Below are 12,475 nucleotides of genomic sequence, written 5' to 3' on the forward strand. Positions count from 1 at the left end.
CATCTGGAGGTGCCTCTTCTTGCAGTCGTGACTCCATAAACCTCAGCTTTTCCCAGCTTTTGCGCTGTTCAAAGGCCCCGCCTGCCCATCGTCTGGCCGAAGTGTCTGCTTTGAAGAATTCAGGCCAAGTAGCCCAAAGCGAAGGGCAGTTGGGGCTGCGGGCAGAGCTTCGCCTCCAAAAACACAGCGCCAAAGGAAGCCAGAAGGCAGCAAAGCGGAACACGGTGGCGCTTCCAATCTGGAGCAGGGAAAGCCGGATCTGCCCCTCAGGGACAGCGGTTCAAGGACTGCAGGCCACGACTGGAGCACCGCTTCCTTGTCTTGGTTAAACTTATTGCAAGGGCCGGTTTGGTGTTCTGCGGAAGGAAGCAGGTGACCCTGAGTTCTAGTCCTGCCTTGCTGCCTGACCTCAAGCCAGTCCCTCTCTCTTAGCCCCAAGAAGGAGCCAACGGCAAATCACTTCTGCTAAATCTTGCCAAGAAAACTGCAGGGAGGAATCCAGGCAGCCCCCGAGAATCAGACCTGCCTGGATAGAAGTCTTATTGGGGGGGGGTGTCTTATTGCAACAAGAAACGACCAAGAGGCCTGTGGCACCATAGCAGGAAACAGGCCTTGCAACGTCAACATTTCCCCCCTAAAAGGGGGCTAGGCGCAGAGGGCTTGGGGTTGTAAGCGAGGTTGAAAGAGGCTGAGTGGCGGGAAGCGGAGAGAGCCCCGGGGGGCCACCGTTCCTTCCGCAGTCCTGGTACAAACCCCCCAGCTTTGCTCTACTAATTTACACCCGCAATGTGATCAGAACTCATTGTTGTCATCCAGACCGTTGGCGGCAAAAAGAGCTTCTACATAAATTAAAATCCGGTGGCTTAACGTGACGCTTCTCTTTGAACTTCTTTCATTCCGGAATAGCAGCCTTGTGAGGACGGAGAGTTCCCGCTGCCACATTCAGGAGAGAGAGCTAAATTAACGGGAGGCTGGGGGAGGAGGAGGAGGGGGCGCCATCCAAGGGGTTCTCTTGTGCAGCTAATCAGGCAGAGAAGAGAGCTTCCAAATGTGTTTCTGGAGGATTTTGCAATCCAGCCTCTCTCCCGCCTTCCACCAGGGCCTGCTCTGAGCAGTGGCTTCAGCAGGGGGCCGCCCCATTTCCACCTCCTGTCTAGCCTCAATGGGAGCCATGTCAGCCGGCAAATGGTGCACAGATTTCCTTGTACGTTTCTGCTTCTGATCACAGCCGCCCCAGACGCTGCCCAGGAGCTCTGCGAGGAGGGATTCCAATGCAGTCAGCAGTTCAGCGGGATTAACTTCCTACCACACACCATGAATCAAAGGCGAAGCGCTGGAGGCTGTGAGACACTTGGGAACAAAGCACCATCAGGGCCTTTGTGTCCCATTGTAAGGGAATTAAAAATGAGAACGGCGGTGTGTCAGAGGGGGAGACGGAGGGAGAGGGGGGGAGAGAGGAGGAGGGTCGGGGTGGGGAAAGAAAGACCCCCCCATGCCAACATTCTTTCAGCACTGGACAGCATCAGCCGAGCCGCTGAGTGATCTGGCAGTCCAGATCTGGCTTGGGGATGCTTTCAGCACCATGGACAGAGGCTTTTATGACCGAAATGACAGGTGCTCATCTTGGATGTCCAGGCAAAAAGTGATCAAAACGTGGACTTTTCTATCTCCTGGTTGTGCTCTGTGACCAGTTTGGGGGTGTTTTTTTAAAGAATGGCCAAGCTTTAATAAGCTTTAACGAGCAGGAGAGACATAACATGTTCTGTTGACGCTTTGCCTGGAATCCAACATACATTTTTTCACAACCAGTTTAATACACAGTTATATTCTGAAATGCAGCCTTCTTGCATTTCTCTGGGCACAAATTTGTACAATTTAATCACATAACATGATGCTGTCACGTTAAGCCACCGGATTTTAATACATTCTTCCCATTCACACTCACCCCACTCCTACAAAGCATGTTTGAACACCCCCCAAGTCTGCCGTAATGCTGGGCATTCAGAAGCACCAGTTCCACAGTGACTGTCCCCCCACCTGACACCCCCTCCCCAACAAAAGGAGCCAGGCTCTAACCATGAAACGGCTTTATTCAACAGAGACAAAGTGATTATTTCTGACTGTCAGGATAATTGCTCAAATTGTTCTTGCAATAAATGGGGCTTTGAAGCGAGATGCATTCATGCTGACAAGGATGAAGTTTGATGGGAAAGCACCTGCTGTAGCAAACGGGCTTGCATGAAGCTGAGATTGCCATGTCCCCCTTTCCATTGTTCAAAGGTCTCCTGGTCATCCTGCTGGCCAGCTGCTTCCCCAAAACAGGCTCCCCTGGAGGCCCATTTCCCAGAGAACCTCCCGCATGGCCATCTTCATCAAGGAGGTCCTCGGTTCTTTGGCCCCAGCCTTGCAAGAGGAGCAACCAGGCTAGGAAAGAAGGGCTGCCCGTCAAACAGGTGCCGGAGGGAGGTCAGGTGTGTCTTCCAGGTGATCCCTTACTGCCCCACCCTTCCTTCTCGGGAGCAAAGGCAACCTGATTTTGACATTCCCCATAGGAAGAGGTCCAGCCACCTTTTCACTGAGCCTTGGCTAATGTTGGAAAGGGGTCGAGAGGCGGGTGTTCCTCTTGCCCCAATACTTACCTCCCCCCACCCCCACCCCGATCAATCTGCCACAGATTTCTTATTTTTAGCTCCTGATTCATCTCTGTGTAAAGAGGGATAATGGATGTCACCATAGTAACTCTTGTGCCTGATAAGATTCATGCTGGAGCCCATCCTCTGCTGAGGGCAGATGTTTCTTGACGGAGGAGGAACCAGAGGCCTCCTTGGGTGCTTCTGTCATGGCAGGTGAGCCACCTGGATGGGGAAGAGCCATCTCCATCTCCGGCTCTTCCAAAACTCTCCATCGCGGGTCAGCTGCGAATCCTGAGCTCCCAGGACTACTCCTAGCCGGGTGTGCGCTGAGCGGAGATCAGGGGAGCAGATGCGAACGTCCTTGTCTCTCTCTGGCGTAGTTATTCTTCAGTGGAGGAAACCTCTGAGAAACATCCCTCCCTGCTACCAAAGTACAAGATGTTGCACCTTCAAACCCTGGTTGTCTTGGCCAAGGATGAGCTCCGTAACCATTCGCTCCTTTTTCCTTGGCGAATCTGTGGAAAATCAGTGCATCTGCCGAGACAGTTAGGCCAACAATGAGGAGGCCAGGTTGACCTTCCCATCCAACTTAGAGATTCTCTGGGACTGATGACAAAGAGAAGAAACTTTTAAAATATTATAAATAAATAGAGAGTTCAGATTTTTCTCCTGTTGCAGCCATTACAAAAATCAGCCTTGCTGCTTGAGCCAAATGACCCCTTGTCATTATTCTGACCACAATTATTTATACCAGCACTGATGATGTTACCTAAGTTGGGTAATGAAACATCTGCAAGAAAAGAAGCAAACTCAGAGAGCACCACAATTATTTGTCTATTTTTATTCCTTTTTTACTTGACTTTTCTGCAAGAAAAACGAAGGTTCTCCAGGACTCCACAAAGTTGGCCAATTTCCTTTGAAAATGCAGAGGTCAATGATTCAATAATTGGAGCAGGAGGGAGCCACTTTCTCTGCTCTGGGCTGAACTGATTTGAAATTGGCTCTTGAGGATCCCTCTGAAAATCCACCAGACTCCCTGACCACAAAGTGGTGGAGAAGGAGAATTCTGGAAGGGCTGCACTGCAGCAAATGGAGGCTGGCTTCCTTCCGGGGGCCTCCTCTCACCACAAGAAGATTTCGGCTGGCATGCAGGTGCCTGTGGGCGGCCAGCCCAGGGAAAGGGCCCTGGAGGTCTCCGCTTCAAGGTCGGGAGACGGGCGCTGCTCTGATGCCAAGGAAATCGGTCAGAAAGACCTGGCTTGACTTTGCCTCGTGCGGGGGATGGGAGACGCACGCTGTGTGTGCCAGCCTAGCTTTGATACTGGCTGCAGCTCATGAGGAAGGGAAATTCAGCCGAGAGCCCCCACCCCACCCTTGGCTGCCCCAGGACAGACGGAAAGCGGCAAAACCAGTTAGGAAATCAGAGGGGACCCTAATGGGCCCTTCCATGTTCGGCTCAATCTGTTCAACCTCTCCTCTGGTTTATTGGGGTGGGGACTCAACTGCCATCCTCAAACACATATACCCCCCAACCCCCGGCCCCCAACCCCCAACCCAGCTGTTGAGAGATCCTCACTAATAGAAATCCTGCCAGTGCGTTTGCTGGCCATAGTATTGAGGAGAGGTTAGGGCTCTCTAGAAAGGCCACCCGTTAGCCCTCTGGGCAATTTATCCTGCTGTTCCCCCCTTACTTCCTCCCTGCTGCCGGGCAAGGAGCTCCCTGGCCTGAGAGCTCTGGTCACCTACGTCTCTTGGGCCAGCCGGCCAGCCACAGTGGTTGGCTTTGCATCCAGCCCAAATCCGCCATGAGCTTAGTGCCTGCTCTCCCCCCCCCCGCTTCCTTGGCTGCATCCCGAAGCCCACTTGCACCCGGCTTTGTGTTACTGGAAGGCTCCAGAGCTTCCCTAAAGAAGCCGAATTCCTCCTCCAGCCAGGGAAGGACAAGAGCCCCCTCGGGAAGGCGGGAGGTGGGGGGAGCAGCAGCCCAGCCACAGCACACGGAGGCCAGCTGCATCCAGAGTGACACAAAACCGGGCTAATTGTGGGGAGTGACGGGGGATGATTACAGGCTGCAACAGGAGACGTGCACATGCCTGCCCAGCAGTCCCTCAACTCCCCCCCCCCCAAGACTCTGGAAGCCCTTCAATCACCCGTTTTCCTACTGTATGAAGGCTGCCTGTCCATTCTCCCTTCCGTAGAGGTGTCCATCTCCCCAAACTGAACAGGCTGGGCTGGGCCACGTCTCCCGGTCACTAAAGGCTTGGGATGGAAGCAGGGGAGGGGTGGCTCTTCACTGCAGCCAGCAGAATTTGTATGCTGGACTCCCGTTTGGTGCCCCCTCCCCAAGCACCATTCCTGCCCTTCCTGCTCTGCCACTTGAATCGGAAGGACCTGGTGTGGAACCTTGCAAATCCCAAGGGATTGTTATGCCTGCAAACGCTTGTGCCATTGGCACGGAGAGAGGCGGCCGTTGGGTTTAGCCCGGTCAACACCTGGTGGTGGGTCTTTGGTGCCATTCAACCAGATGAAAGGTTTAAGATGAAGAAGAGAATCTGCGCCCTGCTGGACCAGACCCCTGGCCTCCTCCTCGGCTCTCCCAGGGCCAGCGCCTGCCCAAAGAAGCCTCCTGCTGCCCCAGAGGATGGCCTTCGGAAGGCTCCCTTCCTCCCAGGCCAATAGCTGTTGATCCTCAGGACTCCCATCAATTCAGCCAACTCTTCTGTGAAGCCAACTAAGCTGGTGGCCAGCAGCGCACTTCGGAAGCAGCCAGGAGAGCAGCAGAGAGCTCCCCGTATCCCAGATGTGAACCAATTTGCCTTGGAGGATTCCTTCTCACTTTTGGACTTCTTCCAAAGACGGAGGCAGCAGGAACTCCATGCCTCAACTGCTCTGGGGGTCTCAATAACACGGCTGCTCCGCCAGGTTGTCTTCTACAAAGCCCTTCAGGACTCAGGACCTGGTTACCTCCAGGTCCATCATTTCTGGCTGAGTAGAAGATTTGGATAAGTTGTTACACTCCAGATGTTAGCTGTAGAATGTGATCCTCTTGGGGATCTTGGAAACAGGCTGCCTCAGTGGCTGGGGAATGCATCCCTCCAAGGCCGGCATAGTCTTCACCTGTTGGACAGAGGCAGAGAGACCTGCCTTTATGCCACTCTGGGCCAGGTGGCGGTGCCTCTCCTGGCTGGCATGTGCTGGGGAAGATGTTTGTGTTAGTCACCCTCTGCAGTGCACTCCACGTTCTGTCTACTGCTATTGCTATTGCTATTTCGTTGTTATTGGATATTTTTACTTGCTATCTTAATCCCATTGTGAAATCACTTTGGGATTAAGGCTTCGTACAAGTAAATACACACACACAGACACACACACACACACACACACAGAGAGAGAGAGCAATAGCAATAGCAATAGCAATAGCAGTAGACTTATATACCGCTTCATAGGCCTTTCAGGCCTCTCTAAGCGGTTTACAGAGAGTCAGCATATTGCCCCCAACAATCTGGGTCCTCATTTTACCCACCTCGGAAGGATGGAAGGCTGAGTCAACCCTGAGCCAGTGAGATTTGAACCGCTGAACTGCTGATCTAGCAGTAGCCTGCAGTGCTGCATTTAACCACTGCGCCACCTTGGCTCTTGGATCCCCCTCCCTCCTTTTGCTGGGCCAAGAGAGCCGGAATCAGGGCGGAGTCGGGGGGAGGACAGGGGGGGCCTTGTCTCTGGGGCTCCACCAGCAAAATCTTCTCTGGCTTTGCAAATGGGGCGGCTGTTCCTTCAAATCAGTGTGAATTTATGTTCTTGAACAATTAACAAATGGTTGGGGCAGGTCCTGGGATGCTCCACATTAGCAACCGTGGCTGGGAAGCCCCCCCCCCCCGGAATCCAACCAAGGCTGAAGGGTCTCCAAGATTCAGCCAAGGCTCCTGGGTCCCTGTGAGTGCCTCACATCCCCATCTGAGATTTCCCTGGGCTGTACCACCCCCAAGGAACAGCACGGGTGAGGGAGCCCTCCCGCATGCCCAAATTGACCGAGATGGGGCTGCCCTCCCACCTGCCCCCCCCAACCAATGGTGGGATTCAATTTTTTTTACTACTGGTTCTGTGGGCGTGGCTTGGCTTGGCGGGCCTGGCAGGGGAAGGATACTGCAAAATCCCCATTCCCTTCCGATCAGCTGGGATTCGGGAGGCAGAGAATAGATGGGGGCTGTCGGAGGTGGTATTTGCCGGTTCTCTGAACTAAATTTCAAGTAGAACCACTGCTGGTTCTCCGGAACTGGTGAGAACCGGCTGAATCCCACCTCTGCCCCCAACGGAGGAGAGGCCCTAAGCCCCTTCTTCCCCTATGTAAGGTGTGCATGTTTAATTCTGTTGCAGGGATGAAACAATATAGAGGGTAATTATTGAGTCTCGCTGGCAACCCCCCTCCCTCAAATGCCCCGAAATGCCCCCAGAAGGTGGGCAGGGGACTGCAGCCCCCCCCCATTTCCACGGCAACATTGTATTTTGCTCCATCCAACTGCAAGCTTCCCTGAATGGGACTCTGCTGCCCCCGTGTGGCGGCTGGCGAGGTGGCGGTGAAGCCTTCATTTGCTGGCGATCCTTTGCAACAGCCCAGCCCACCAACTCCCTCCTCCTCTTAAAAAAAAGATTTCCAAATTGCTCTGCAAGAAAAGACTATTCCATGTGCAGGTTTCATTTCCAGAGCCGAAGAGCTGGGCCAACATTCAAACTTTGGCTGCGCTTGTGGCATCGTAAGACAGAGGAAGCTCCCTCAAGGTCTAACTCTTTGTTCAGCGGAAGAACCCAAAGGGAAACTCCTCTGGCCAGGCAGTTCGGCCTCTGCTTTCTGGCCCTTAGGAAGCTTTTCCTAACAGCCCCCAGAATGTGCCTGCCCCCCCCCCATTTAAGTCCTGTGCCCGTGCTCTGGAAGGAGAGAGGGATCAACGGGTCTCGCTTCATTCAAATCAAATTACTTTTGCAGCCTCTTGGTCACAAGGAATACTAAACAGGTAGAAATAATGATGTGTAAAACCAGAAAGAAAGAAAATGAAGGCAGTTACTCCAGAGCCAGCCGGTACCTAGAGAAGCAAGTTGGTCAACCGAAGGCTCTCCCAATGTTTCTCAACCTCAGTAACTTTAAGCTAAGACATCATGGCTGGCTGGGGAATTCTGAGAATTGAAGTCCAACTGAATTAATTTTCTGAGGTGGACACATACTGATCTAGGATCTATGAGGTTTCAAGCAAATCAGGCCGAGAGGGGAGAGGCCTAAAGAAAGATCTCAGCTTCACTTACGGTCTTCCAGATTCCATTCTGATCCTTCCTGGTCAGTGTTGGAAGCTGCCTTGCAACAAAAGGGCCATTGAGTTTGGGCCTTGCAAGTCAGATGTCACACTGTTCATTTTGCAATAAAAGATTGCAGGGATCAGTTTTTTAGCTTCAGGATGTGACCCAGCCCATCCCTCCCCCAGAAATTAGTCAAGAGGAATCATCATTACATCCCAGTTTCCTTTGTTTCCAGGCATTTTTAAAAACAGGTGCTCTAATTCTGCAAATACTCCAGGCAGAGGACCGTAGAAAAACAGCAGAAAGGAGAACTTTATTGGGAAAAGGCAGCGGTTGGGGAAGCCTAGAAAATCTCCAGGTGTCCTCTAGGCATCTGGAGAGGAAAATAGGCAGTTCACATTTCTCTCCTCATAAAAAGAGTCCAAAATTCTGGGTTTTCTACGCACTGCTGAAACTCCAGGTAAAGTCCTGCCCCACCTCTCCTCAGCTGAGTCCTTCAAGGCCGTTGGACTACACTACCCATAACCCACTGTCAGCAGGGTCAACTTGGAGAAGATCAGGTTGGGCCGCCCACCCGGAGGTGTTAAAGAATCAAGGTTGGGAAGGTGAAGGCTCCTTGGGCAGCCTGAGGAAGGACGGGGGCCAGGCCATATAAGGCGCTGCTTCAAGAGGCCAAACCACTTCCCTGCAGCTGCAACAGCGAGGCCAGTCCTCATGGCCCTCCTCGTGGCCTCCGGCAGCCCCTCCTGTGCCCTCCTGCTGCTGCTCCTGGCTTTTGCTCTCAAGGGGGAGACCTGGGCAGAGGCCCCTTCGGCCGGAGGGCCCAAGCTGCCAGGCCCTGGGCAGCAAAGGTTTCTGGACCAAGGCAGGGGAGGCAGGTTCCTCCTGAGTGGGGAGGGAAGCCCCACCACCAGCAGACAGCTGACAAGAGTGCGTGAGCCCCGAGACAAGACCAAGCCAGCCTGGCTACACAGCCCATGCCCGCCCGCCCCTTGTGGCCAGCCCCCGTATTGCCAGGCCTGGCTGCTCAAAGTGACTCTCCTGGGGGTGCTGGGACTTCTGGTCATGGGGGGCAACGGGCTGGCTATCGCGGTGCTGGCCTCCTCGGTGTCCGGCTGGAGCCACAGCAGCCGCTTCATGCTGCTCTCGCTGGCTGCGTCAGATGCCGCTCTGGCAGTCCTGGTGGTGCCCCTCAACCTCTACCGGAGCCTGGAGTTGGGCCCAGCGGCCCCCAAGGAGGCTGCCAGAGAAGAGGCCGTCTACTGCCGGGTGGTGGCCTTCATCAACTCCAGCCTCTTCGGGGCCTCCCTCTATTCCCTGGCTGGGGTCTCCCTGGAGCGTTATGTGGCCGTCTTCTTCCCCCTCCACTATGGCCGCCTCCTGAGCCCCAGGCGGGTGCTCTTGCTCATCGCAGCCGCCTGGCTCCTGCCCGTCTTCCTCTTGGTGCCGCTGGCCATCCCGGCCCCTGTGGCCGTCCTCCGGGTCCGCTTCTCTGCGGCCGCCCTGCTGTGTGAGCCGGACTATGGTTCCAACCCCTCCTACTCCCTCTGGATAGCTGGCACCATCTTCTGCCCAGCTGCTGCAACCATCGCCTTCACCAACATGCGCCTCTGGCTAGTGGCCCGCTCGCAGCGCCAGCGTGGGAAGGACGGGAGCTGGCAAGGAAAGGCAAGGTGGCCCAAGAGGCTTCGGATGCTCCAGCTGGACGCTGCTGCCCGAGTGCTGCTCCCGGTCGTCTTCGCCTTCTTTATCTGCTGGGCCCCCTGCATGGGCACCATCGTGTACAACGGTAAGTGCCCCAAGCGGATGGCACAGCAACACACGCACCCAGCAGAGGTGCAGGAGGGTTTATGCCACGCGAGAGGGCAGCTATATTAGTCCTTCGTCTTCTGTGGTCAAGGAAGACAACCTATGGGGGTGGGGCAGCAGACAGGAGGGAAGGGGGTGGGGGGCCCTCGGGGATTGGCTCTCAACTCTTCAAAAGGGATATTGGCAGCTGTAATGAGCAGTTCTGTTGTCATCATCAGCCTTCCCAAGGCAGTGATCTGTCCCTGTGCACAGTCCCCATTATCTCTCCCCACACAAAGGCCTTTCTGCACGCCTGCAAAATGCCAGGTGGCCGAAGGCTGATGCGCCGTTTGCCTTCGGTGCTGGGGTTAAGCCTGGCCCTTCCGATCTGAGGCAGGAGCAGCTGGGTCAGTGCTCGGAGCGGCCGCCGTCTGGGTGAGCAGGGAAGGTGTTCAGGGGTCAAGGGAGGAGGGTGGAGATGCTCTTCTAAAGACAAGGAGGCAACTTTTTAGTTTTTGATTTACGAGCTTGTAATTTTTCGAAAGAAATCTGCTTTGTCATAACAGGGGCAAGCCATCCTCCAGGTAGGCGATGAGTCCCATAATCCTGACATGAAACATTTCCTGAGAATTCTGGTGGTTGTTCCACTAGGGAGCCTTGAAGGCATCAGCCTGATATAAGCGATGAAGCCTTGAACTCACCTCAGGCAGGAGGAAGGAGCCCAGATGTCCAGATAAAATGCAGACACCCTGCAGAAACTTACTTCTGTCTGTCTCTCTCTCTCTCTTTTCCCAGCAATCACCCAGGAAAGAGTCCCCGACTGGCTGGAATTAGTTGCTCTGTGGCTCCCCATTGGCAGTGGTTTCCTCAACTGCTTTGTCTACTTCTGGGTCAACAGGAACTTCCGGCACAAAGTCCAGAAGGTTGGGCAAAAGCATTGCTTGACCTGCTGTCTACCTGAGCAGGACCTGCGGAGGCAGCCCCTCCCCAGCATCTCTGCTCAGGTGAGGACGGATTGTGAGCCTCCCGGCCTTCCCCCAGGTTGCTCCCTTGTTGCGTCGTCTTCCAGCAACGGCCTCCCTCTTCCTCGGCATGGCTGATCGCCTGCAGGAACCCAATCCGGTCTTCTTACAGGGAGGGGCTTTTTAGCTCTTAAAGGCCCCGCGGTGTCCGTGGCTTTTGTGCGACTGAAGAAGTATTTGTCACCTGGAAGATCTCGGACCCTGGAAGGTATTTCAGGAAATGGGTTCATCCATCAAGTCAGTTGAACTGAAAACGTGACTGCAGCCCCCTCCCCTGCTGGCCTGACCTTCCAGGCAGAATTCTCCAGGACCGTCCAAGGACATAGACCAGAGGTGGGTGATGGAGAACAAGGTGGGCTCCATGCCAGGCCTTCACGGGGAAGGTGAGAAAGCAGCCTCAGGGGACGCTCTGGGGGCATCCGGAGTAAAATAGATCTCCGGGGTGAGCAGTTCTCACATCCTGCCTTTTACCCTCTGCCTTCCCTTCACCACCGATTTGCTTGGCCGAAGCAGGGAAAGGAAACCAGGCCCAGGATTTGCAAGACAAGCTCAACTCCCTTTTAATTCCCTTCTTTTAATGGCTGGACTTTTGCTGTTCACTAGAGATCTAAGAGAAGGTTTTAGCTGGATCCGTGGACTCGGCCACAACAGTTGGGCAGACTGGTCCCCCCATCAACTGAAGGGGGAGGGAAACCGTGGGGGGGGGGGGTCCTCTATTATAGAAACATGCATCTTGTCTTTTGCTGATTAGCCTTCATTATGTTATGCTAATCAGTTTCCCGAAAGAAGAAAGTTATGAATGTGATTTGCCCTCCTTGGTAGTATTTTAGGACATACCCTCCTCCTATCTTGGGAAATGTTCCTCTCAGGTGGGGTATGTTCCAAGACCCTTAAGCCTCTTTGGCTTGTGGCCGATCACCACAGCTTTCCCACACTGCCCCATATTCCTGGCCCAGTCGGCCCTCCCTCCCTCTCTCCCTTCCTTCCTCAGCTCTTTAGCTGTCTTTCCTTGTTCTCTCTCCTCCCTTTCCTTAATTTTTATATACTGAGCTTTTTATATTTTTATATACTGGGCTGAGAGCAGAGACCTAACTGGGACAGATCAAAGTCTCCTCTTTGTTTTCCCTGCCCCCAATTTAAGAGGAATGGTGTGTTTTGTGTGCTGGGGTGGAATAAAATGCAGCACGAGGGACCTCAGGGCCTGGCCAGAAGAGCCAAGAGGTGGACGTGGCAGAGGGGCTGAAGCTCCGCCCGTTTTTATGGGTGCCACAATAGAGGCAGCTTCACTGGTCTTGACTTGTGGGCCTCACTCTGCCAAGACCCTGGAAATGCAGGCAGGGCAGCTCCGGTCAGGCCAGGAATTCTGCTGTGGGAATTAATTAGCCAGCCAGCCATGGCCAAAGCAGCCCCCCCCCCCACCTTGGGCTGCCCTTGCCACTCTTCTCAGCGGGCACCTTCATCTCGCTGGGCTGGAAGAGGGCTCTGGCCAAGGCTGCTCAGGACCCTGGGTGGAAAGGTTGGGCTGGAATGTCAGCGGGGCTTCTGTGGAGAAGAGGCGGGTTTAGGGTGGCATGTCAGAGCCCTTCGGTTCTTCTTACTGACCCCCACCCCACGCCCGGTCCTCCCCCTGCCTTCCCTCCGGGCGCCTTTCCCAGCCTTGATTATTATGTGCAGCATTTATGAGAAATACCTTTTATCACCGTTCAAATCTGCTTCTTCCTCTCTTTTTTTTGGATTTTTTTTTTT

The 12,475-nt window shown here is 54.2% G+C and overlaps 1 protein-coding gene across 1 annotated transcript; it reads left to right on the forward strand.

Moving 5' to 3' along the window:
* Nucleotides 1-8,257: 8,257 nt before the first annotated feature.
* On the forward strand, nt 8,258-10,807 carry LOC116517971 (melatonin receptor type 1B-B-like). The gene is made up of 2 exons (XM_032231169.1): nt 8,258-9,708; nt 10,503-10,807. The coding sequence occupies exons 1-2, from the start codon at nt 8,634-8,636 to the stop codon at nt 10,805-10,807; spliced, it is 1,380 nt and encodes a 459-aa protein (XP_032087060.1). The 5' UTR covers nt 8,258-8,633.
* Nucleotides 10,808-12,475: the final 1,668 nt, after the last annotated feature.

This window comes from Thamnophis elegans, chromosome 14, assembly GCF_009769535.1.
Source record: "Thamnophis elegans isolate rThaEle1 chromosome 14, rThaEle1.pri, whole genome shotgun sequence".
NCBI classification, from domain to species: Eukaryota; Metazoa; Chordata; class Lepidosauria; order Squamata; family Colubridae; genus Thamnophis; species Thamnophis elegans.